This window comes from Hemibagrus wyckioides, linkage group LG24, assembly GCF_019097595.1.
Source record: "Hemibagrus wyckioides isolate EC202008001 linkage group LG24, SWU_Hwy_1.0, whole genome shotgun sequence".
NCBI lineage: Eukaryota > Metazoa > Chordata > Actinopteri > Siluriformes > Bagridae > Hemibagrus > Hemibagrus wyckioides.
Window position 1 is genome coordinate 13,328,837 of NC_080733.1, and position 26,102 is coordinate 13,354,938.

The 26,102-nt window shown below is 38.6% G+C and overlaps 1 protein-coding gene across 2 annotated transcripts in view; it reads left to right on the plus strand.

The window, feature by feature from the left end:
* The window catches only part of trpn1 (transient receptor potential cation channel, subfamily N, member 1), a 32,853-nt gene extending 7,057 nt beyond the window's left edge, over positions 1-25,796 (plus strand). The window contains exons 3-29 of one of the 2 annotated variants that reach the window (XM_058378437.1): positions 4,252-4,347; positions 5,355-5,468; positions 5,858-5,962; positions 7,116-7,214; positions 9,240-9,341; positions 9,463-9,564; positions 10,785-10,883; positions 10,964-11,164; positions 11,637-11,738; positions 11,926-12,024; positions 12,570-12,698; positions 12,805-12,933; positions 13,721-13,837; positions 14,047-14,145; positions 14,811-15,011; positions 15,238-15,336; positions 15,622-15,828; positions 16,861-16,962; positions 17,144-17,242; positions 17,469-17,606; positions 17,842-17,949; positions 19,069-19,266; positions 20,642-20,851; positions 22,370-22,827; positions 22,989-23,893; positions 24,049-24,165; positions 24,747-25,796. In XM_058378437.1, coding sequence (XP_058234420.1) covers positions 4,252-4,347; positions 5,355-5,468; positions 5,858-5,962; positions 7,116-7,214; positions 9,240-9,341; positions 9,463-9,564; positions 10,785-10,883; positions 10,964-11,164; positions 11,637-11,738; positions 11,926-12,024; positions 12,570-12,698; positions 12,805-12,933; positions 13,721-13,837; positions 14,047-14,145; positions 14,811-15,011; positions 15,238-15,336; positions 15,622-15,828; positions 16,861-16,962; positions 17,144-17,242; positions 17,469-17,606; positions 17,842-17,949; positions 19,069-19,266; positions 20,642-20,851; positions 22,370-22,827; positions 22,989-23,893; positions 24,049-24,165; positions 24,747-24,889 — 4,578 coding nt within the window. In that variant the 3' untranslated portion in view covers positions 24,890-25,796. The remainder of the gene's footprint in view (positions 1-4,251; positions 4,348-5,354; positions 5,469-5,857; positions 5,963-7,115; positions 7,215-9,239; positions 9,342-9,462; positions 9,565-10,784; positions 10,884-10,963; positions 11,165-11,636; positions 11,739-11,925; positions 12,025-12,569; positions 12,699-12,804; positions 12,934-13,720; positions 13,838-14,046; positions 14,146-14,810; positions 15,012-15,237; positions 15,337-15,621; positions 15,829-16,860; positions 16,963-17,143; positions 17,243-17,468; positions 17,607-17,841; positions 17,950-19,068; positions 19,267-20,641; positions 20,852-22,369; positions 22,828-22,988; positions 23,894-24,048; positions 24,166-24,746) is intronic. The other variant, XM_058378438.1, reaches the window with a different exon arrangement.
* Positions 25,797-26,102: the final 306 nt, after the last annotated feature.

A 26,102-nucleotide genomic window follows, 5' to 3' on the forward strand; every position in this document is an offset into this window, starting at 1 on the left:
CACTCTAAAGCAGACAAGTATGCCATTTAAGAGAGATTAGAATTTCAAACAGAATGCCATGTGTAGCCATGCCAGCAAGTTCTGTGGCTTTCCTGGCATACTGTAGCCCATGAGATGAGAAAAGCAGAGTGGATTCTTTTTCTGTTAAAATGTAGACATATTACCTTTTCATTTGGCATTATTCCTCAAATTGTAGAGAGAGTGAGCCAGAACTTCTGGCATTATTCTTACAATTGCAGAGAGATAATAATGACTGGGGTCCTGACTGTAAATGACTGTTAGGACATGTATAAATGAAGGGTCTTGCTGTGTATTTATGGGTTTTCAACTAAGAATTAGAGCAGCAATTCCAAAGCACAAGCCCGTTTTGTGGAATGTAATGTAATTGGTGGTGTGCAACTGGTTTTCACACCAGTTTTACCAAACAAACCACTCTAGAGACTCATAGCAGCAGCAAACAAAGAAACACACAGAGGCAGAGGTCAATAGTAGAGTTCCTGTTATTTACAGTGTGTAAGGAAGTAGCAGATGGGAGTAAAGATGAAATGTGTAATTTTTGGACACATTTTCTGAAAAGGGTGGTGGTGGTGGTGGGGGGTCTTCTCTGGAAGTAACAGTGTTGTGATTGGAAAAGGGCTGAGCAGAATGACATGCCCAGGTCAACAAGCAGAAGGGGGAATCAGAAATTCTTTGGAACTGGGCTTGAGTGTAACAATACCTCTAAGTTAGCACCTAGTGTTAAGTGAGCACCAGCAGTGCTTTATTCTTCCACTCTGCTGCAAGGCCGTGTGCTCTGTGGTCCACAACACCAGTGCTGAAAGGGCGTTGCCTATTCAGCACCAAGGCAGCAGTAGTGTGAGGAGCATGCTGAGGTTTCGGCATGTGGAACAGTAGCTGCCTGCCATCGCGCTACATTTACTGTTACTACCATGTTTAATATATTAGATATAACTAAAGGATACAGTGAAGGAACTGTTCTCCAGGATAGCTCACTTATCCTTCGTTGGTAGTTGATTTCACATTTCAGTCCAGCAGTTCATCCATCACATTTTTATGTAGCTACTGTAGACATCTTTTGAGAGAAAATGCATTTAGTTTCTTGCCCTGCTTGGTGAAAATCAAACTGAGGCAGAGGGGTTATGGTAGCAGTCTGTTATGCATCTGCTTTTTAACACAGAATTTCTGCTACATTTTGATTAGTAATAATAGTAATGGTTAATTAGTTCATTATTAATGGGCTGACACCCATTTGCATTGTATGGTATGTAGGGAAAACATTTTAAAATCAATAGGCCAGGGTCTGAGAATTTTTACTGTCTGCTTTTCTTCCTCATTCTCATGATAGACATTTTAAGGCTCCCAAAGCTTTTTCTCTCAAAGTAACCTTTGAGAGAAACAATTAGGGTTGAAATGGCAAATTGTAGGAAGTGCTATGTACTGAACATGAAAATATTTGGAAGTCTGATTAAGTTGGAAAATTACAGGAAATCCCATACACTATAACTTCCGAGATTCAATCAGTTTTGCACCTACATTTTGCCAATCCTGCAAGCACAGCAGAACTACTATAAATGTTTTTTTTTCCCATTGTAAGCCAGTTACCATTGTAAGCAAATGCTAAGGCATAGAAAAGCTTAACAAACAAGCTAATATAAGACAAAACAAAGATGATGAAATGTTTCTCTCCTATTGGGAATTGTCTTTTCTTCGATGAATGTTGAACTGGTTGTAATGAATGTAATGTTGTAATAGTACTGTCTTGAGATCTTCCCTGGAGACCTTGCTTATCCTTCATTGGCAGGTAAAATCACCATTCTGTGTTTTATTCTTAGTGGGTCTAATGTTAAATAAGTAATTATACCTCATGTATAATAGAATAACAAAACATAAGTATCAGACAGTGCGTACATTCCAGACAGTGCTGCTTTTATTAAGTTCTTTATTCCTCATATCTGGGTTTAAGAACTCCCCCGATTATCATGTATGTTGATGATGCTATTTCCCATATATCTAAATATATATTGATATATGGGGTAACAAAGGTACGAGATCACAGCATACTACACTGCCACATCATAAACAATCTAGAAGGTTTTTTTTTGACTGATTTCAATTTATTTCATATGTTTTAGTGGCTATTTTGATGAGCCCAGGTTTTTAGGGTTTCTTAGGAAGTGTTGGTGAAATTGGCCACAGACTATAGGATTGTCCTATTGCCATTACTACTCTGAAGGCTTGGTGGGCAGCTAATAAAATAATAGGATGACCTTATACCATAATATTATTCCTTCACACCATTATGGAATAAACAAAGCCTCCATTTACATCTATTATATAGATAGCCATTTACATATCCTGCATAGAGATATGAAGGTGTGAATGTTGGCCGTTTTGTACCACACCGAATATGTAATGTTTTATGTTATATTTAATTTTTCCATTTCGTGTTGCTGTTTCTGTAAGCCGTGTTTCTTTTAACACTCTCCGTGGTATGTGTAATAAGATAAAGATTCAATTAAAAATATACAGTATCTCTTAAAAGTGAGTACACCCCTCACATTTTTGTAAATATTTTATTATACCTTTTCATGTGACAATACTGAAGAAATGCCACTCTGCTACAATGTAAAAATATGTGCAAAATAACTCAGGGGTGTACTCACTTTTGTTACCAACAGTTTAGACATTAATGGCTGTGTGTTGTTATTTTGAGGGGACAGCAAATTTACACTGTTATATAGGCTGTACACTCACTACTTTAAATTGTAGCAGAGTGGCATTTCTTCAGTGTTGTCACATGAAAAGATATAATAAAATATTTACAAAAATGTGAGGGGTGTACTCACTTTTGTGAGATACTGTATGTCTATCTCAATACGTAATTATCACCTGGGGTTAAACCTGTGGTCTTTTGATACCCTTTTCATTGTTCCTCAAAGAAATCAACCTTAAAAACCTTGGCAGTTCTGTTTCCTGTTTCAAAATAAACTTTTAGGCTTGGTAATTCATATCTGTAACGGAAGGTCTGATATGTCAAAGTCTATTGTGTGTGAAGTTGGACTTCCCAGCCAGGGTCTTCCTACTCTTATGATTAGGGTTTAATATGATTTTGAACACTTGTATTTAAACAAAAGCAAAACATGTATTTAGAAAAAAACAAACACTATTCACATCTACCGAATGGTTATCTGAAATAGAAAATAATATAAATGCAAAGGTCACACTTAAGACCATTTAGATAATGCTCAAGGCTGAATTAAGAGAAAAAAATGAACAGTGGCAAAAAAATCATGATGGAAGAAAGAACAGACACAAACATTATGAGTAAGCAAAAATCTTAAATGATTATATCATGTACCTTTCATCACATAATCATCACAAAAAGTAGAAATAAATAAATAAATTCCAAAGTAGAATCTGGACCATTCTACTGAAAATTTGTTCTTTATCTTTAACTTTTTTCCATCCATCTATAAATTAGAAACAGTTAATCTTTGCAATTTCTTGATACAGTTTACACTTTCTGAATAAATCTCACCAAAGCTGACAAAGACACAGATTATAGATCTCGCTATAACACTGCTGTATGTTTGGCTTGTAAGTGCATATAGAAAGAATCCAAAATCTGAGGCCACATTTAATCTCAGGGCTTTTTTTGGTTGTTTGTTTCATTTAAAAAAGACAAAGTTTTAGAATTCTAAAATATGTAAAATGAAGAAAGTAAATTCAGTAACTTGAGTATTTATTATATTCTGCACCAGTATATTCTGCACTATTTCTAGGTCCCTGTGAAAATGTAAACAAATTTGTGATATTAACCATGTTAACTGCTTTGTATTAAAGGTCAGATTTTATTCATTTCTTAACTCTTCTATTGAAGCATGTGTTCAGATGACACTCTGCTGGATTTAATATAAAATGGATCATAAGTTTTATGGATAAACTTGTGGAGTCCATGTAAGCTATAGTGCACACTATTATTAAAGCACAAAGTGGACCTACCTAATGCTAACATTGCATTAAATTAGAGAAGAATACAAAATAGAAGTATTTTCATTAGTATTTTCATTTTTCAGAGTATTGGTGCCCAGTGTGTACCAATAGCAGTCATAAACATTAGCTATTGTAGTCTTTCTTGCTCTAATTGCTTTAATTATTATTTTAAGGCTTTTTAAACGTAGCTGGTGAAAAGCCTAATCCATTTCCATTGTGTTTTGTTTACTTTGTAAATTTTGTGTTTGTGTTGTATAGGATGGCCAGACTGCACTGCACATTGCTGCTGCCTGTTCCAAAGAAGACATTGTGGAGCTCCTAGCAAGAAACACAGATCCAAACACTCCAGGAGGGGTGAGCTCAAACCATCCTTTATTTGGAAACACTTTCCTGTCATCTGTTTATTTTTTTGTAATTTTTTACTGCCAGCACCATTTCCAGTCACTGGGCAATTCCGTCTGATAAAAATCTAGTAATCATTTTAAATAAGTGACCATTTCAGAGTCATTGTTACATGAATATAGCAGGCATAGGGAAGGAAGGGAGTATCTTAAAAATGTGTCCTGAGTAGAAAATGCTGCAAAATCGCCCCCATAATAGAAACTGTGTGTATTGAAATGTTTTATACTGAATACACAGTCAGTCAAAATGAACTATTTTCTTCAGTAACTGCTTTGTCAGAATCACTTTATTCACCAAATGTACGGGTACACAGGACCAACAAAAGTGCAGACATGAATACTATAAAGTGAATGAAAACTAAAATAAAATAATTTATACAATCTAGAAACCTCGATCACAATGTTGAGTGGCATCGTTTATCTGAGCTGAGTTTCTGAAACAGCTCATTTCCCAGGTGTGTTTGCTCCCTGGAGTTTTTCTGAGTTTGCTTCGTGTCCCTGATGTCACGCTGCTCTCAAATCAACTAGAGTACTAAGAAATTTGGATGTTGCGCTATCAGGCATGGTTGCCGTAATAAAGATAAGCACAGGTTTGTGTAACCAATCCATTTTGTTTAAAAATTGTCAACAAAAACACAGAGGGTGTTAAACTAGTACACCACTAGTGTTGTCCGTCCGCTTATGTTTTGTTTTATTATGTTTAGTTTTGTTTCACGTTTTGTTCTAGTCTTGTCTTACTGCTGTTAATAAAGCAGTGCTTTGTTTAATCCTGTGCATGGGTCTGACTTTCCATGGTGTGCGGGTGCACACGGTTATCACAGAGATCTGGGTTCTTGTGAGGGTCTCGGATGTTACAGCAGCCAGGAAATACCTTGGGCAAAATGAATAGGAAAGCTATGCCATAATGAAAGCATGTAAGGGTTTAGATATGTTCACCTTTTTTATTTTCCTTGGCTCTAGCCCAAGGCTCAGCTGCCGCTGCATTATGCTGCCTCTCGAACTGATGGTTCCCTCAGTGTGGTGCAGACTCTGCTCAGAGTCTCCAAAAAAGATGCGCGTCTTACACCAGACAAGGTAAGTTCCTTATTATAACATATTAAGTACAGCTCTCTTCCTTTGAATTAGATTTATTTAGGATGTCGTAGCTTAGTGGTTAAGGTGTTTGACAACTGATCAGATGGGTATGAGTTTAAATCCCAGGTCCATCAAGCTGCCACTGCTTGACTCCTGAGTAAGGCCATAAGGCTCAGTTGTATAAAATGTATATAAGGGCATCTGCCAAATGCCTTAAATGTAGTGTTTCTCTACTAATAATTAATTCATGTTGCAAGTGAATTAGAAACCCATCAGCTTTTTCTGGTTTAATTTGGACTTGTATCTTTTTGAGCACTTTTTGTGGTCCATGAAAAGTGTGGTATTGGATTGTGCTTTTTTTCCCTTCTCTCTTGTTTTTCTGCATCCAGGATGGCTATATTCCACTGCTGCTGGCTGTCAAAGCTGGGAATATTGGAATTGTTAAGGAGCTTCTTTTAGAGCTTACAGAGTCACAGCTGCAAGCCCAGACACAAGTAAGAGCAGTGGGGATGTCACAGACTCGGGGCCTTTTAGGGCTAAGACATCAGTACTTATAACAAGGGTCGTGTAAAACACAATGGAAAAATTTAACAGATTTGTTTATATTGATCCCTAATGATATTGGTCACAGTACTGGCTTTCAGTAACTACACACAAATAAATAAGTACTTTCAGGCCATAAACAAAAACAATTCAACATCACACAGCAATGTTGGCCAAAAATGTGTAAGGATACCTGACCATCACACCCATATGTGCTTATCCCATTCCAAATTTAATCCACCGTTGCTGTTATGTTACCCCTTTGCAGTCAGCATTTCAGTTCATCCTTAAAATGTTTAGTAGTCAGACCCAGGGCTCTGTGAAAAATTCTTAATGGTACAGCATCCTGTACAATTGTGTGCTTCAAGGAAGAAGCATATGTGGTTGGTGATAATCAGGTGTCTCCATACTTTAGGCTATATAACATGTGAAACTTAACAAAACATGATATGTAGTCATGTATAAAAGCAATGTGATATCAGTCTATTCTAACCTGGGACATTTTAGTAATTCCTGAGCAGAAATCTCAGTGGAAAAAAAAAACTACAGAAAAGCAGTGTGAATTCTGATATTCTTTTCTTCTGAGGTAACACTTCTAAAGTACTTATCAAGCATATTTGCAATTATGGTTTACCTCAGTATAATAGGTTAATGCTTTCAGATGGAATACTCAGTTTACCAGACGGTGTTACGGGATTACTGTGTGGTGTCATAGTTGCATCATTCGTGGCTTTTATTTTACAGCCTCATAGCTGAGTGCTGAAGATACCACAACTGTGTGGGAAGCTAACATACAAGATCATCACATTTCTGTAACTTTAGGTTATGACATATTTATAACAACTGAAGTATTTTATGAAGATGACAGTGGGTTGCATCACTGCCTTATGGCTGAGTTCAGATTACTCTCTGTGTGAAGTTTCACATGTGCCCACATCCATGCAGACATGGAGAGAATGAATACTTTGATTAAGCTGAACACTTAAGTGTACATGAATCCTGTACTATGTCAATGCTTATTACAGAATTTGTATACATTGCATGTAAATGTGAACTAGAAGAGGTTGACAAATCTGTTGGAGTTTATCTGTATTCTAATCTCAGGGAAATGGAGACATGGCTCTGCATATCTGCTGCCGACGGAGGGACATTGAAATGGCCAAATTGCTGGTGGAGTTCAATGCAAACCTTGATTGCCAAAATGTAAGGAGACACTACTTACAGACACAGATATAACTGCACCAGTCTTTTACGCAAAGACATTGCAACAATTACAACCAGTTGAGATTTATATATATATATATATATAAATATATATATATATATATATATATATATATATATAATATATATATATATATATATATATATATATAATATATATATATATATATATATATATATATATAATATATATAATATATAATATATAATTTTTTTTTTTAATATATATATTTATATATTTATTTATAATTCTCAACTGGTTGTAATTGTTACAATGTCTTTGTGTTAAAGATAAAAGATATATATATATATATATATATATATATATATATATATATATATATATATATATATATATATATATATATATATATATATATATATAATTTTATTTATATATATTTTATATATATATATATATAATATAATATAATATACATACACACAGGGTGCAGCAAAATGATCTGACACATTTGTAGGTTTAATAAAAGTAAAATAGATTTTCAATGGATTTTGAGGGAGATGTTCCTCATTTGATCGGTCATTTGATCTCATTGCGCGGTGATATCGGTTTGCTCCGCCCGATCACCTGATTTGAAACCATGCGATTTTTTTCTGTGGGGATATTTGAAATCAAAAGTATGCACTCATCGCCCTCGATCTATTGAACAATTAAAAGATGCCATTCATCAAGAAATTGCTGCCATTCCACATGAAATGACCCGTTGAGTTATGGACAACTTTCGTGAACGCCTTCACGAAATTTTTTTTTTAAATGAAACGAAACAAAATGGCATTATATGTACATTTGGAAAATAAAAACACATTCTTCATTCTTTACCCTATTTCTTTACCCTACAAATGTGTCAGATCGTTTTGCCGCACCCTGTGTATGTATATATATTACAGTCAAAAGTTTGGACACACCTTCTAATTCCATGGTCTTTCCTGATGTTTATTTCTTTCTACATTGTAAAACAATGCTGAAGGTGGCCGAAATACACGATAATGTCGTTTGAACAGTTGATATTGAGATATGTCTGCTACTTATGCTCTGTAAAGCCTTCATAACGGCTCTAATCTGAGGTGCTGTTAATTGGTGATTTCTGAGGCTGGCGACTCTAAATGAACTTCTCCTCTGCAGCAGAGGTAAGTTTTGGTGTTGCTTTACTGGGACGGTCTTCATGTGAGCCAGTTTCATCATGGTGCTTGATGGGTTTTGCAAATGCACTTGACAATACTGTTCTTGCAAGAACTATTCCAGAACACCTGACCTTCGTGTCTTAAAATAACAACTGACTGACTGTGTTTTGTTGTCGTTACATATGGATTACTTAAGTCCATGTGTGTTATTTCATAGCTTTGAAATATCCAGTATTGTTCTTGAATGTAGAAAATAAATCCCTAAACAAAAAACATTAAATTAAAAGGTGTGTCCAAACTTTTGACTGGTAGTGTATAGGTTATTTTTACACGTCTGTTCATAGTAGCTAAAAGACAAATACTTCCATATGAGGGACTGGTGCAATCTGAGAAAATAATTTAAATGATGGATTCAGATGGGACTAAAATTCCAAAGGTACACTGGTAATTACCCGACCTGGTATTAGTGGTAGGGCTTAAGGAAGGAGTGAAAACTGTTGAGAGGTGAGGCAGGAGGTTGGCCAGTTCATATAATTATTTATGTAATGTTATATGTATTTTATTTAGTTAGTTAGTTATGCAATTTGTTCTAGATTTCCAAAAATCTCTGTACGAAATACTGCACATTTTCAGAAAGTGGCTGTGGACGTAATGTAGTGTATTATTTCTAAGCAAAGAAAAAGTACTTCTGAGGTTAAAATACTGACCCAGTTTTCACTGTGTGTATTCATGCTATTTAGACCTGGAATTTCAATTGAGAACATAATATTGAGGGATTTTAGGTGTATGGCTTGGCTCATACTGTAGTAGTACAATGCCAAATGGTTAAATGAGCAGCCTGGATTTGGTTTATTCATACAGGATGAAGGTCAGACTCCTCTTCACATAGCAGCCCAGGAAGGTGATCGGGCAATGGTGAAGTTTTTCTACTATAAGTTAGCAAATCCCAACATCACAGACAAGGTGAGACCAAAAATGCTATATAGTTGACATTTTCATATATATATGCAAGTTGATATGCACTTTGCCAGTGATTAAGTTCCTAGTTGCTATTTACTGTATGATGTATTTCTTTCCCTATCAGATGGATAGATATCCCCTACACGTTGCAGGTGAACAAGGCCACACCAATGTGATTGAAATCTTAAGCGAGAGTTTCAAGTCTGACGTGTTGGAAAGAACCAAAGTAATTCAGTGCCTTACACACTCATTAAGATGTTGTACTGTTTTCTGATTTACTATGATTATAAACAAAGAGTGTTAATTTACCTAGAAAATTCAATGAATTGCATGTAACAAAGGGCTTGTGGAGATACAAATAGGTCTCTTTCCAAAATATTAAATGACAAAATCAATACAGTCCACTTCTAACATCCCAAAAACGTAGCATTGTGGGTGCCTTCTCTGGCAAATCTACGGCCATCAACCCTGTGGTGATAATTAGCGCAACTCGCTACACCTGCATGCACTGTTACTTAAACCTCAGAGTTTCTTCACTCAGCATGCGGACAATGTGCCACAGATCAGGGTGGTAATTTGTATCAGAGTGGTAACCCCTCTGAAAGTTAATTTTCTTGAGCTTAGGACTTGGAGACGTTTTACTGAGGTTCAGGCCAAGTGCTAGGATCCTAACCCTCAATCCTCTAACCCCAAAGCTGCACATCTGCAATTTCCCTCGCTGGATCGTAGAGCTAGAAATGTTAGACAATTAGTTAAAGTTTGATTTACAAACAATAATTTTGTAAGAGTGAGGAACTCATGGAAGCATAGGATCCATGTGTTTTTTTAGATAGCACACATTCCAACACAGCAGGCAAAAATCACAACAGGAAAACTCCAAAATCTAAATATCAGAAAAGGCAGTCAGCCTTAGCTGAAGAAAGAAAGGAGAAAAACACAAAACAAACTACGAGCACCCGCTCTGAGCCTCTAGCATGGGTAGTGAGGTTTACCTGCACAGCACCTACCACTGGCCTCCGTTACACATACACAGTGAAAACAATGGCAATGGAGACAGAACAACGGTTTGGTAAGTAGCAGAGCTAACATGGGGAACAGGGGAAGTGACTCTTGTAGTTGTGACAGTAAGGGGGACATGGTGGCTTTGTGGTTAGCACTCTTGCTTCACACCTCCAGGTTTGGGGTTAGACACGGGGCTTTTCTGTGGATGCTCCAGGCTCCTCCCCCAGTGCAAAGGCATGCATTGCAGGTTGATTGTTGTTTCTAAATTGTCCGTAGTATGTGAATGGCTGTATGTGTGTGTGTCTGTGATTTTGCACTGTGATGAGTTGGCACCACCACCTTGTAGTCTGTGGTTGCCTTTTTATTTCCTTACTTTAGTAAATCAGAGATCTAGCATATAATAGCTAATAATATGGATTGGTTTCCTGATTTATCATGTTGCAGGATGGGAGTACATTACTGCATATTGCTTCTCAGAATGGCCACCCCAAGACAGTGCTGGCATTCATAAATAAAGGAGTACCTTTACACATGCCAAACAAGGTATTCATAGGTATTCAACTTCATAGCTTTATAATGTATGGACTGCTTCAGTACTGATGTTTTATTGTTATAATTGTCAGTACGGTGCAATGTGTTTGCATGAGGCGGCAAAATGTGGTCACGCAGCTGTTGTGGAAGTCCTACTGATGAAGGGGGCACACATAGATGCCACCACTAAAGAGGGCCTGACAGCACTCCACATCGCAGCACAGAACTGCAGGCCTCAGGTGGTGCAGATGTTACTGGGCTTGGGTGCACAGGTGGAACTCAAAGCAGGGAAGGTAATGGGGCCTCTGTTACTAAAACAACTTAAGCAATAAAGGCAGCCATTAATTTTTGTCTTCTTTCTCATTCAGCTGCACATTTACCTTAATAAAGCCTAATAAACTGAGGTTATTTTCGCCTAGCCTTCAGTGGAGTGGACAAATCAGCAGGCAAGCTAGTAGAGAACGAGATCCTCAATAATTAACAAAATATTTCACAATATTGTGAAATATTCACAAAAAAGTTCACATTTGTAAACAATATAGCTGCCACACATCAGTCAGGTGTAATGAGTACAAGCCTTATTTACTAAAATAGAACTTAGTGTACTATAAAATGTAATTTCATTACCTAATTAAGTTGTAATAAAGTTAGAATTATGCAAAAATGGTCTAATTACACTAATTTTGGTTTATGAATTATGAGTTACTCAACAGTAGTCTGAAAATATGAACTCCAAATAAAGGTGTGTCTCTGCTGTTTGTGTAGGACATGGAGACGCCTCTACATATAGCAGCCAGGGTGGAGAGGGGTGAGATGGTTGCAGAGATGCTCCTAAAGAGTGGTGCAGAGGTCAACACAGAGCAGGAGGTCAGAAAAGCAAAACGCATGATTTTTACTCCAACTATTCTATAGTTCATTACAGACCACTTTCATTATAGTTCCTGACACACCCAAGAAAAAGGTGGTTCTAAGAAATGATGTTGAAGGTTTTTGAAGAATGGCTCTGTCACTTCGGTTGGATTAAATAAACTGTGTATCTGCATTCTTTTGTTAGAATGGTGAGACTGCGATGCATATCGCGGCACGTCATGGAAATCTGCAGATAATGAGACTTTTAGTAGAAGAGGGAGCTCATCTTACCTGGAGATCCAAGGTATGCATCTGTAAAGTTTACACACAGTAAAGTTTAATTTGTAATCACAGCAGCTACATGACCTTAACCAGTCTGATGTTTATAGACTGAGAGGCCCTGAAAGGTGATTGTAATAGTTAAAAAATAAAATCATAATTTAAAAAAGTGTTTCTTATTCTTAAAAAGAGAGGTGGTATACCCCTAGGATTGGTACTTGTGCCATTTTTGCTACAAAAAATACTGTACTGTTTTGTGTCTTAAGCACCCTTAAGGACCCTTTTTATACATAACACACCACCTCAAATTGGAAATTAAATATGATCAAAAATTAAGTTTGTACAGAAAAAGCCATGTGGATTTAATAAGTGCATTCCCCAAATGATACTGGGCATTTGTGAAGTTGAACCAAATGTAAGGTACAGATTATAATAACTTCAGGAATGGACAGGTTGGCCAAGAGTGTCTGCAGTGTCTGTGTCCCAAACACATACCTCTTGTGCAATTTAAGTAAGTCACCAACAGAAGGCTTTTAACAAATCCTGTATCTGTTTTTTTTATTTATTTAGGCAGGAGAGACCCCGCTTCATGTGGCAGTACGTCACTGCCATGCTCATATGGTGGAGGAGATATTAAACTCTTTGACCTGCAAAAGGAGTCGAGAGGAGGCAGAACTCTGTGTCTGTAAAGAGAACCAGGTCATAACCAGAATGTGAAATTATGTGTTTGTGTCCCTCTGAAAAAACATTAACAGATTTATAATGCAAAAGCATTGTTATAATTGTGCATGATGCACCCTTACAGAAAGGAGACACTTCCCTGCACCTGGCAGCTGAGATCGAGAAGAACATTGTGCACAAAGATGACGAGGATGTCCTCATTATCAGAACTCTGATGGGGTATAGTGCTAACATTGAAGCAGCTAACAGGCAGGTAAGTGACAAAATGCCAGTCTTTCACATGCATGAAACCTGGTTATGGGCTGAATTGTAAAACATTCTATTTTAATTAAATGTCTAGTCAGTATTTGCTTTGTAAAATGTCAATATGACAGTGTTCTTAGAGCCCTTATAAATAAAAATACTACACAAATACTATACACTGGATTCTGTTATACACTAACTTTTTACAATTGGCAGATAGATCATTTCAAGCAACTATTTCTTGAATAAGGAAAGTATTTTTTTCCAGACAAAATTAGAAGAATTAGTAGAGATGTCCATAAATAGGTTTGATAATTTGAATTGTTTTATGATAATCTGATCAATTTTGGGAAATGTTTTTTGTAATGGGAGAGATGAATACATTTGTATGAATAAACTATACCTGGTGTCTCTAAAAGTTCTGTTTTTGGTCCCATGATCTTCCCCCTATACAGAATAAACTATAAACACCCCATTGGACAAGTAATTCACAAACATTATAATGGCTTTCTCTTGCAAGTATCCTTAACAGCAACACAGCTTTACAGAGCTGGAGAAACTGGAGACCTGTAGAAAAGATATAATCGCTTGGATGAATAGAAGTGTCCTTTCAAATTCTGAGGAAAAAGAAATAATGTTGTTGGATATTAGGACTAAGAATAAGGACAGTATATAAGTAACTTAATAAAGTAATAAGGTACATTTGAGGAAAATTGCTTAGAATCAATAACCAATTCAGCAGGGTTTTCTGGTGTAATTTTTTTCTTCGGTGTGTGGTGGTTTGTGTTCTTCCATAGACGGGAGAAACTCCGATCCATTACTGTGCCCGAGCTGGCAATGTTGAAGTGCTGCAGGAAATGCTCAGTAATGTAACCAGCCAATTCCTACATATAGCCATCAACAAGCAGGACAAGGTACTCACACTCCAGAAAAACAGCCAGCTATCAGGCTAACAGAAGCTAAGCTTTCTGAGTTATATCTAATCAGGTCTACAACATGTCCATGTTTTATGTTGTAGTTTAAGTTCTTTGCCTTTTTTCATTGGGAATAATTCTCCCTTCAAATGCCTGCTGACTGTCTTTCCTATGTCATTCGTGTGTGTGTGTGTGTGTTTGAATGACAGACTGGCAGGTCTGCGTTGCTGTTGGCGGCTCAGCAGGGACACACACCGGTAGTGAAACTGCTGCTTGAGAATAATGCCAGAGTGGATGTGTTTGATGAGGTGAGATGAATAAAGTGACTGTCAGTTTTCTACCAAAACAATGACTGTGGGGTTTCTGTATAATTGCCAGTACTGAATATGTGCAGCAGCCTGGGAAAATATCACATTGGCTGAAACAAACAACCAGAGGTTTTTGTTGTTGTTGCACCACCAGCTGTTGCTCCAGCACTTCAGTTTAGACTCTCCATTTAGTTTTAGGAAATAACCAGACTGTGAAACATTAGACATTTACTTATTAGAATGTAGTTTTTAGAACTATATATTGTAGAACATTTGCCTATGTGATTTTGACAGTATACTCATACCAAGCAGTTTCTCAGGGGTTCTTTGCATGTTTAAGGGTTCTAAGTTGCTAAAGGTTTAGAATTTATTCTCAGAGCAAAACCCCAGTTTTATTATTCTACACAAGGCCAAGGTGTCGGATAAATCCCTTTTTTCCACGGGATTTGAATTTTTTATGTATTTTTGAGGAAATTTGAGCCAAATTAGAAAAAAATCTTTATGTAAGCGCAACATGTTTTGCTAATGTCAATACCAAAAAGGTGAATGGCTTATTTACTGAAAATTATACACTACCCTATTACCCTGCATCTTTACTCCTACTACAGTAGAGTCTGATTGCCTTTCTGAGTTGATGTTACCAGTGACAGATTGTGTGCATACAGGAAGGAAAGTCTGCTCTCCACCTGGCTGCTGAACAGGGGCACAAAGAAATTGCTGACATCCTGCTCTCCAATAATGCCTTTGTGCATGCAAAAACCAAACTGGCCCTGACTCCACTTCACCTGAGTGCCCAGATTGGTTCAGTCCATCTCGTCGAACTGCTGATAAAGACTTACAAGGCCTCCACTGATGCCCTCTCTTTGGTCAGAGCTCACTTTTTTGCACTTATCAGCTCTACATGCAGCATAAATCCTGAGAAATGTAAACGTGAAATACCCATTGCACTTTCCAGAAGCTTGCAACATTATTCCCACTTCATATTAGTACATGGCCAACCTGTTATTAATTTATAGTTTGCTCTTCAGATGTTTGGATGTTCATACATTTATCAGATTGAATGCTTATTTAATGATCCATTTGCTATTCCAGAGTAAACAGACTCCTCTGCACTTGGCTGCCATCAGTGGACAATTAGACGTCTGTAACAGTTTGTTAAACCTTGGAGCTGACATTACTGCCACAGATATTGTGAGTATATACTCAGTATTGTCTGTATGTCAGCCTGTTTCAGCCTTCTGGAACATTTCAATACAAGTACGTGGGTAAATACAGTGAATTAATATTTTAGTACATTTTTGATGGATGGATGGATGGATTTTTTATTCATTAGTTAATGGGAACTAGTTTAACCTACCCAAGGTCATTTTACCAACTGAAGAAACTTCCTTTTTGCTTTTTGTTACTGTGGTTATTAGATTCAGGTGTAGCGTGAAATTTATCAACTGCACTGATAGCGTGTGTGTGTTCTCTCAGGATGAACAAACTCCTCTTCACCTGGCTGCAGAGCATGACCATTCTGAAGTAGTGAAGCTGTTTTTGAAGCAGAGGCCAGAATTAGCCACACAGCCCAATAAACAGGGGGGCACATGCATTAGCATCGCCGCAGCTAAGGGCAGCTTGAGCGTCATCCAAGAACTGCTCATGTTCTACCAAGGAAGTCTCCCCAAACTGCACAAAAAGGTCAGTAGGCACAAGGGTCAGTGGTAATTTTCACAAAAAACAAGTTATTCCAGATTTTGTGACAATTAAACCAGAGGGATTACATACTCTGTGAAGCTTCACACTTTATCTTCAATATATTAATAAGATAGCTGTTTTAGTTTTTGTCTGTTGTTATCCAGTTAATTACATCTATTTCTTATAGCTCCTTATTTTCCCTGTGGATTTGAACACCCTTGGTTTCCCTCTGTCTTAGCAGAACATACAATATACAGAATACTCTCTATACTTTGCCATATATGTCCTATTTGTGTAATTCCTAAGTCCTAGTGAAGGGGTTTTAAACTGGTAGACAACAGACTTATCACAATAATTCAACTTCTAGAAAGCTGCATGATTGCTCCAGTCTTCATCACAAAACAGCTTCTGTAGCAGATCTTGTAGCAGATCAGGGGCGACGGTAGCTCAAGTGGTTAAGGCTCTGGGTCGTTGACTGGGAGATCAGGATTCAAGCCCCAGCAGCCACCGTTGGGCCCTTAAGCAAGGCCCCTTACCTACCCTGCTCCAGGGGCGCTGCATCATGGCTGACCTTGCACTCTGACCTCAACAACTAAGGATGGGATATGCGAAGAAAGAATTTCACTGTACAGTAATTTATGTGACAAATGAAGACAATTTAACTTATCTTCTGTTGTGGCTTTTTTGAGGCCAGTCACATGTATTTATGTATGCAAATGACGATGTTTATTTTGTATTTTTGGAAGGAGTATCAATTCTTTGTAACAGTCATAAAGTGTACAGGACAGAGGGCTTTACGGATTCTCTGTTGCATTTTTGTTCTTTTAACTTCAAGAGATGCTGATGAGGGACTGCTTCTGGCTCCCATAACATAAACCACTATATAAACTATAAAATACATAACACTATCCCTGTTGTTGATTATTCATCTATAACAGTACATCCTGAGGTGTTTCATTCTTTACGTAATATGTCTAAAAATTAATTTTTAATTCATCTATATTATAATGTAAATCTAAGTGTATGTCTCCATAGGTTAACGGCTCATCTCCTCTGCACTTGGCTACTACTGGGGGTTATGACGAGGTTGTTTTCGCTCTTATGGAGGCTGGGGCTTCAGCTACAGAGGAAGACTTAGTGAGTCTGCTACTTTCAGTACCTCAACACAGTATATTAACACAGTCCAGATGCCCAAGCAGCACTTCAGCACAATGAAAACACACATATAACACACCTAAATAAATGCTACAGTGCCTTACACAGTGCTGCACTTACCCTGCTGCTTATAAAACTGCAATATATTGGTATTTGACTACAGGAGGGAATGACTGCTATCCATCTTGCTGCTCGGCATGGACACCTAAAAATCCTGGAGGACCTGAAAGGAAGTGTACCTCTGATGATCAACAGCTCCAAGGTGCCTTCCGAACATCTCTGTATTTGTGTGTGTGTGTGTAGGTTTGGTGAGTGATTTTGGATGGGTAATGAGGAATGAATGTCTTTATGGAGTAGTACTGTAGAAGTACAGCAAAGATGTTTCATTTTGATACATTACACATACCTTGAAAACTAAAAACTCTGAAGGTGTTGAAGGGAGAGGAAATTGCATACTTTTTATTGTGTGTGTTCATGCATGTTTGTAGACAGGAGAAACAGCCCTGCATGTGGCAGCCTCCTCTGGACAAGTGGACATTGTGAGGGAAATTCTGACTGAAGTGCCAGCCACAGTCTGCAGTCAGCGACCCAACACAGATGTCACAAGGAAAGGCAAAGAAATTGAGGTATCCCCAGTCTGCACCAACATCACACACACACACAGTCTTGTTGGTTTAAAAAATAGTCCACAGCTTCCAAAATTTTTACAAGAGATGTCATACAAGAGATTTCATAACTGTATACATTTACAGCTGTATACATTTAAGCCACTCTATTTCTTGCTTATTCTGGATGCTAGTACATAGAAAGAAAAAAACTGTTCATATTCTGTTTTTCTTCCTTTTATGTACGTGTGTGTAGTTTGGTTACACACCTCTGCACTTAGCAGCTAAGTCAGGACATGAGAATATGGTGCGCTTGTTGCTGAACTCACCTCAAGTCCAGACTGAGGCTAGGACAAGCATAAAGGTAAAACTTTTTGCACACTTGTAGAGTGTTGTGGAGAGAGCAAAATATATATTATATCTTACAATGCCTAACCATGTCACCTTCTTTTTTATGAGACTCAAAAGCATGATATAAATGGGTTTTTTCTAAAGCAGCAAAAAAATTTGATCTAAATGTTAGAGCTTTTTTTTTTTTTTACTGTGAATGTTTGACACAACAGTGTGTGCAAGTGTTCATATGCTATATTTGCAAAATAATTATTAAAATATTCATGCATTTATAGATAATCTATAAAAAATAAACTGTAGACAAATGACGGGAAAGTGTAAAATAGCTTTTATTATATAATTCCCTCAGGAATAATTTAAATAAAATTACTAGCATTTGTAAAATCGTTACTGTGTAATTGTGTATTGCAGTCTACACCAACCAGGCATAACATTATGACCACCTGCCTAATATTGTGTTGGTCCCACTTTTGCTGCTAAAACAGCCCTGACCTGTCATGCACTGTGTATTCTGACACCTTTCTATCAGAACCAGCATTAACTACTTCAGCAGTTTGAGTAACAGTAGCTCGTCTGTTGGATCGGCTCACACGGGCCAGCCTCAGCTCCCCACATGCATCAGTGAGCCTTGGCCGTCCATGACCCTGTCACCGGTTCACCACTGTTCCTTCCTTGGACAACTTTTGATAGATACTGACCACTGAGCTCCAGTGAACCACTGAACACCCCACAAGAGCTGCAGTTTTGGAGATGCTCTGATCCAGTCGTCTAGCCATCACAATTTGGTCCTTGTCAAACTCGCTCAAATCCTTACGCTTGTCCATTTTTCCTGTTTCTAACACATCAACTTTGAGGACATGTTCACTTGCTGCCTAATATATCCCACCCACTAACAGGTGCCATGATGAGGAGATAATCAGTGATATTCACTTCACCTGTCATAATTATAATTGTAATCATAATTATTCCCGGTTGGTGTAAATGTGCCTGATTAAACATTTAATGGGTAAAAAGCACTTACTAATTAGTTGTATGCAAATGTATTTTTCATTTCATGTGAAATCTTTAACACCCACTATGAAGTTTACTTTATGAACACTGACTTGCATTCCCCCCCGTATGTGTGTTCCAGTATTCTACCCCACTGCATCTGGCAGCTGAGAGTGGTCACACAGCTGTGGTCGGGCTGCTGCTTAACAAATCCAGTTCTCTACTGAATGAGACGGATAAGCAGGGACGCACTTGCCTTCACCTGGCATCTGACGGTGGACACATAGCAACAGTGAAGGTCCTGCTGTGCCAAGGTGCCGACATTAACCACAAGGACAAGGTAAGTCAGTACCATATACATACACCACTCACAAAAAGTTAAGGATATTTGGCTTTTGGGTGAAATTTATGGAAAATGTAAAACGTTCACGCTACAGTGATCTCAAACAATTTATTTAAACAAAAGCCAACAACAGTGGCGGGTATACCACAACAAATAACAGTACCTCGCCATTCAGAGGGAAGTGGCCACTGAGCTTAGAGTGTCACAGATTGTCATCAGCAGGTTGTGACAGATACAGAGAGACTGGAAGAGTCACAGAAAGGCATAGAAGTGGATGTCCTTTGGCCACATCCCATGTTGATGACCGCTAAATTGTGAACAGTGCCCTGCGGAACCGGATGATGAATGCCACTCAACTCCAGGCACATTTAAGGGAGGTGAGAGGCACCCAAGTGTCACGTCAGACCAACTGTTTACATCAGTGTGATCTGCAGGCTAGAAGACCTGCAAGGGTACCTGACCACACCACCAGGCACAGGCGTCATCGTCTTGCATGGGCCAGGGAGCATTTACGCTGGACAAGGGACCAGTGGGCCTCAGTGCTGTTCTCTGATGAAAGTCGATTCACGTTGAGCAGAAATGATGGCCTCCAACGTTGTTGGAGACATCAACGAGAGCGCTATGCATCAGCCACTGTTGTCACCAGACGAGCCTTTGGTGGTGGTGGTGTTAGTCATGGCAGGTGTGTCTACTCAATACAGAACTGCCCTGAATCTTGTGAATGGTACAGTGACAAACCAATACTACTCGAATAACATCATTAATCCAGTCAGTGTGTCCCTGCATGAACAACACAGGCCTAATTTAATCTTCATGGACGACAATGCTCCAGCTCATCGAGGTCGCATCATTAGGGAACGGCTGCTGGAGGCTGGGGTACCACAAATGGAGTGGCCTGCACTTTCTCCAGACCTGAATCCCATAGAAAACCTATGGGATAAGCTGAGTCGCCGTGTAGAGGCTCGTAACCCTGCAAACCAGAACCTCAATGACCTGAGGGCCGCCCTTCAAGAAAAGTGGAATGCCATGCCTCAGCAGACAATAAGTCAACTCATGAACAGCATGAGACGTCGTTGTCAAGCTGTAATTGATGGTCAAGGGCACATGACAAGTTATTGAGACATTGACATTTTTTGTTGTGGTATACCCACCACTGTTGGCTTTTGTTTCAATAAATTGTTTGAGATGAGGAAATCACCATTGCATGCTTCTACTTAAATGCTCTACTTTCATATCACTGTAGTGTGAACGTTTTACATTTTCCATAAATTTCACCCAAAAGCCAAATATCCTTAACTTTTTGTGAGTAGTGTATATACAGATAAGGTTTGGTGACAAAGCAGCATGTATCTTACCTGTCCCACTGTCCTAGGATGGCCTGACCGCCCTGCATTATGCAGCTAAAGCTGGTTGGCTGGAGGTGGTGAAATTCATGGTGGAGCGCGGTGCACTGGTGCAGGCTGAGTGTGCCAAGGGCCGTACAGCAGTACAGTATGCCGCAGAGCTGAACCACCTGACCATCCTCAGCTTCCTGCTCCGGCAACCAGGCAACAACACATTAAAGCTGCTGGAGGACAAGGAGGTTGTTTACACACCCTTTTAGGTCTTTGTAGTCTTTATTTTAGAGGGTAATCTATGCCACTGATAGTTCAATTACTGAGATTTAGTCTAAGGTTCAGAGGTTTCTGTAGACTTTCATCCTTATTTATATTTGACCATAATAGAGTATTTTTCAGTATTCAGTTAGGTTTTCATTTCTTAATCATTAGCATTTCACATAGCAGTAATACACAGTATATACACAAGTTTTCATCTCTTAATACAATTATTTACTTTAAAGCATTTAGGGGTGGTTTATGGACAAATTCAGACCATTAATGTTTTATGTAAACCTACGTTGTATGTGAATCTACTGTTTTATGATTTGCTAGTGAATATCTGAATGTTGCCCAAAGAAGGCAGTGTGCATGTAGTGTAAAACTTTACCTAGCATGAACCAAAGAAACCACTGCCAGTAGCTAATGTCTTTCACATCCTTCGCCTTTTATTCCCAGTGAATTTATTTACATTTGGTTTGCCCTGAAAGTATCACTCTTGTATCACTAGGAATAGAACATAATTGGTAAATGCTATGGCTTTTACTAATACCTTAGATATTGCCAGCTCTTCGTGTAATCTTACCCAACTATATATTTAGTTTTTGTAACACTTGTAGCAGTGTTTTGAGGACTCTTAAACTCATAACACCAGGAGTGAAACGAAAACAAAAGGTTTTTTGGATAAGTTATTATTAGGACAGTCTTCGGGGTGAGGGTTCTTCAGCATGCAGGTGGTAACAGCAGCAGCTAGTCAGTTTCTTGGAGAGTGAACCCAGAAACGGTAGTCACAGCGTGCTGGGGCTGAGAAAAGGAGAGCGATTGCTGAGGGAATCCAAGATGATGGAGAGATGAGGACTCCCAAAATGGCAGACAGGAGAGAGAAGTATACTGATGGCTAGGGTAATAGAGAGGCAGGCAGAATACAGGCAGATAGAATCCAGGTCTACTGATACAGGCAGGGATCAGAACCAGGTATCAGACAGAACAGGCTTTCAGGTCAAAAACAGGACCCAAGTCTTAATCAAGAAACAATTCCAGAGTCTCATCAGGTATTCATAACTGGCAGAGATCAGGCAGAAGAGAGGTCAGACACTCACAGGATAACCATTCAGGTTGCTAGAAAATGTTGGCTCTCAGGCACAAAGCACAATCTGGCTAAGAAATAGGCCTAGAATAGCTGCTTATATAGGACAGAGAGAGGAGCACAGGTGAATGTCATCAGGTAATTAGAGTGGCAGAATGAGCAGACAGGAGAGGGAGTGGGAGAGAGAGAGGAACTGGAGTAGCAGGATCCAGGTGAGGCAGCGGGAGAGAGAGAGGAACTGGAGTAGCAGGATCCAGGTGAGGCAGCAGAGCAGAGATAATAAGTGTTCCCCTAACTGTAGGCTGATTGGAGAAAGAAAACACATGGAATTTTTTTCGGTAGTTTCTGAGGACTCATGTTTGAAACATGCAGGTCTACTGTATTTGATGTTTCATGTTGTGTTTTTACTGCCTTGCAGTTTGTCTTTGATTTGATGGTATGCGGGAAACTAAATGCTAACATTACCTTGGAAGAGCTGGTGCTATATTCAGGAGCTCCTCTGGCTACAGCTGTGCGTCTATCCCGGGCTTTAAGCTTGGCCTCACTAAGGAAGAAAGTGCACACTCATGACCTGAAGGAGGCTGCAGATCACTGTGAGAGTATGGCCTCCACCCTCTTAAATCTGGCATCCACTGCTAAAGGTCTGAATGCTGGAATGGTGCTCAAGGCAGTTGACCACCAGGGGGCCAGCATGCTGGACTGTCTGATAGAAGGGAAGCAAAAACATGTGGTGTCAATTCCTGCAGTGCAGATGTACCTGACAGAGATTTGGTATGACAATCAGCAGAGGAAGTCATGGCAGATCTTGCTGCTGTTCTTCTGTATGCTGATTTGTCCTTTTCTCTGGCTGGCCCTCTCACTTCCAAAGAAAAACAGGTACTTCATTTTGTTTGTCCTCAATATATGAATATTTACTGTCAACTGTAACTGACACATTTTGAGTAAATTCTATAATATTTCCTAGTACCTTCGTAAGAGGGCATAGATACCTGTAAGAAAGCCTTTGCAATTAAAGTCTAAATGTTTTTCTCTAACAGTACATTCAACAGAATTCCTATTGTGAAGTTCATGAGTTATCTGGTGTCCCACATCTTTCTCCTGACCTTCATCATCCTCACCATTGTCTACCCATATATGAAATCATCCGATATGGATCAGTTAATTCCAGGATGGTATGAGTGGCTTTTGCTGATTTGGCTGTGTGGGATGCTGGTATCTGAGCTCAGACAGAGAGCTAAGCGCTCAGGTTTTGCTTGGAACAGGGTCCTTCTCTTGTTCTTCTCTGCAGCTGCTTTCTTCAGTCATCTGTTAGCTGGTATGTTGTTGCCTCAGGATCCCTCACACTGCCTGTTCACCTGCAACATCCTACTGTCAGTTGCAGTGACACTGGGGATTATTCAGCTATTAGAGTTCCTAATGTTCCACCACTTGTTTGGGCCATGGGCCATCATTATCAAAAATCTGATGAAGGATCTGTGCCGCTTCACTGTCATCCTTCTGCTCTTCCTAATGGCTTTCTCGCTGAGTTTTTCAGCTGTCTCCCAACCTGTGTCTTCAAAAACACAAAATGATTCACTGAACTTTGTCAGTAAAAATGCCAGTGAGACACAGACAAACCCCCTGAATATCTCTGTTTTGCTCTTTTTCACTCTCTTTGGCTTAATTGATAGAAAGGAATTAACAAATTTAAAGCCGACACAAAGTGGCTTGATTAACCTGGTCTTTGGAATCTATCTGGTAGTAACAGTGATCGTGCTGCTCAACCTGCTCATTGCAATGATGAGCAACACCTACCAACGCATCCAGGATCAGTCGGACACTGAATGGAAGTTTGGTCGTGCTATCCTCATCAGAGACATAAGCTGCAAGTCTGAGTCTCCACCTCCATTCAATCTGTTTACTGACCTCTTCTTCTTTGTCAAGTCCTGTTGCAAACGTGGAGGTATGAGTCACCTTCGCATACACATAACAGTTAAACTCCTGATTGGCTGACATTTTTTAAAGTAGTTTATCAGAGGTGATCTGTTGGTATTGCAATGGCCCTAGTATTTGATGTTAAATGGGGTGCTTGTATGTACTACTTTGGGAAATACACAGGAAAGCTATGCTCATTGAAGAGGCAGGATCAAGTAAGGATTGTAGAGGAAGCAGAAGATTTGCCAGAAATCCATTCTCGGACCAGAGGAAACCAAAGAACACAGACCTTCTCTGAGGGTAAGTAGCCACATTTACATTTATAAAACTGTCCAGTTGAGGGCATAGCTCAAAGGCTCAGTAGTGGTAGCTTGGTCCCACAACCTCACAACCTTCCTAGCAGTAGTCCAACACCTTAACAACTGAGCTACCACCATTTTGTACAATTGAGTAGCTTACCATCTGTATGGATTTTCATGTTTTCCCTGTGTCCATGTGGGCTTCTTTCAGGTTCTCCAGTTTCTTCTCACCTCCCAAAAATATGCCATTAGGTGAATCGACTATGCTAAATTGCCCCTAGTTGAACGTGAGGTTGTGTGTGCATGGTGTCCTACAATAGTCCAGCACCCTACGACCAGTGTTCCTGTTTGTTGTGAAAATCAGTGTTTCAAACTTTCTTTAATTCATTTCATACTATGTTTTTAGAATACAGTTCATACCTGAAGAGAGCCACAATAGTATGACATGACTCCATATCATTGTTTGTCTTCATTCCCAAATGTAACTGAAAGTAAATGTAGGATTTCTTTGGTTTGGGATGGGTGCAACTATAAAGTAAAATGTTTTTACTGGTCTATCATTACCCTTTGTGTTTTGTGCAGATCCCCTCTCTTGGATGCCCCAAACAGGAGAAACCAAACGTATAGAGAGTGTGACTGACTGGACAAAGGTGGTACAACATTTTCTAGCGCTACGTAAAGAAAATGACAACGCACCACCCAAAACAGACAGCTCCCTTGAGTAATCAGTAATCAATCAACTTTGCTCAGACTTTTATCCTTAACCAGTATTTTTACATTCACTAAACACAAACCACTGCCACACATTCGCACTGCTAATGATTCAATTAAATGTTTCTAAAAGTATTCTATATTTGTTTTTGTTCTTATCATGAATCTGTAGACACTGACATTGTATTACTGACTGAGGTTATTAAATACACTGGATGAAAAAACTGAATGATACATTTATACATCAAAAAATGTATATTTTACCAATTTTTGGTTCAAGTTTCTCAATTTATTCTTCAGGATTGTTAAATATAAAAACAAACAAATACCTTTCTTTATCAGTTTAAATTCTATTTCAATCTATTCTTATTTCTGTAAGAATATCATACTTGTCATATAATGCCTTTTCAAATGCTGTTTCAAACTCTATGGACAATAAACCACAGTATATTAAAATCTATCACACTTTTAAAAAGCAGCCCTGGGGTGTCTGTAATCTTCAATCTTCCTGTCCTGTTCCTCTGTCATGTATTTTAACCCTGCTTATACGAGATGGAGTGAGACTAAACAGGTGTCTGCAAGTGTCCTAAATCTTGCCTTAACATATAAGATTTCCTACAGTCTTATCCATGCTCTCAGGCCCCTCCACAGGACATGCTTTTTTGATGAAAGCTGAATGAAAACACAATGTTCTCAGCTCCTTCAGTGATTAATGGGACAAATGCTAAAACATTTCATAAGTTCAGGCACTCTGTGGAATATAACTCTGGACAGGGAGGTGAGGAGCTGGTGTAAACACTGATTATAAGACTGCATTTTTCACTTTTATGAGAAATAATCTTCCTTTTTTTAATTGCAAAGTAAGTGTGATATAACCATCTTTTCTTTTGTATATTAAATGTATGTTTAAATAAAGTAATTCTTCCATGTGTTTCGTTTGTATTTTTTAATTTTGCAACTATGACTTCAGGCATTTGTTTGCCTCTGTTTTAAAAATGTTGGCATTTATCACCATAAAATCTCTCTCTCTCCCCCCCCCCCCCCCCCCCAATTTCTTCTGCAGTTATTGTCTTTGTTTGCTTTGCACTAACCAGCAATTTTCCCAAATATAAAGAAATTAAATTTAATCAGCATAAGACAAATTTGATCACTGTCTGACCCTCAGTCTGTATACATACCTACAGATTGTTCATTCATTATGAGCACCTTGTCATGCCATGCAGTCTC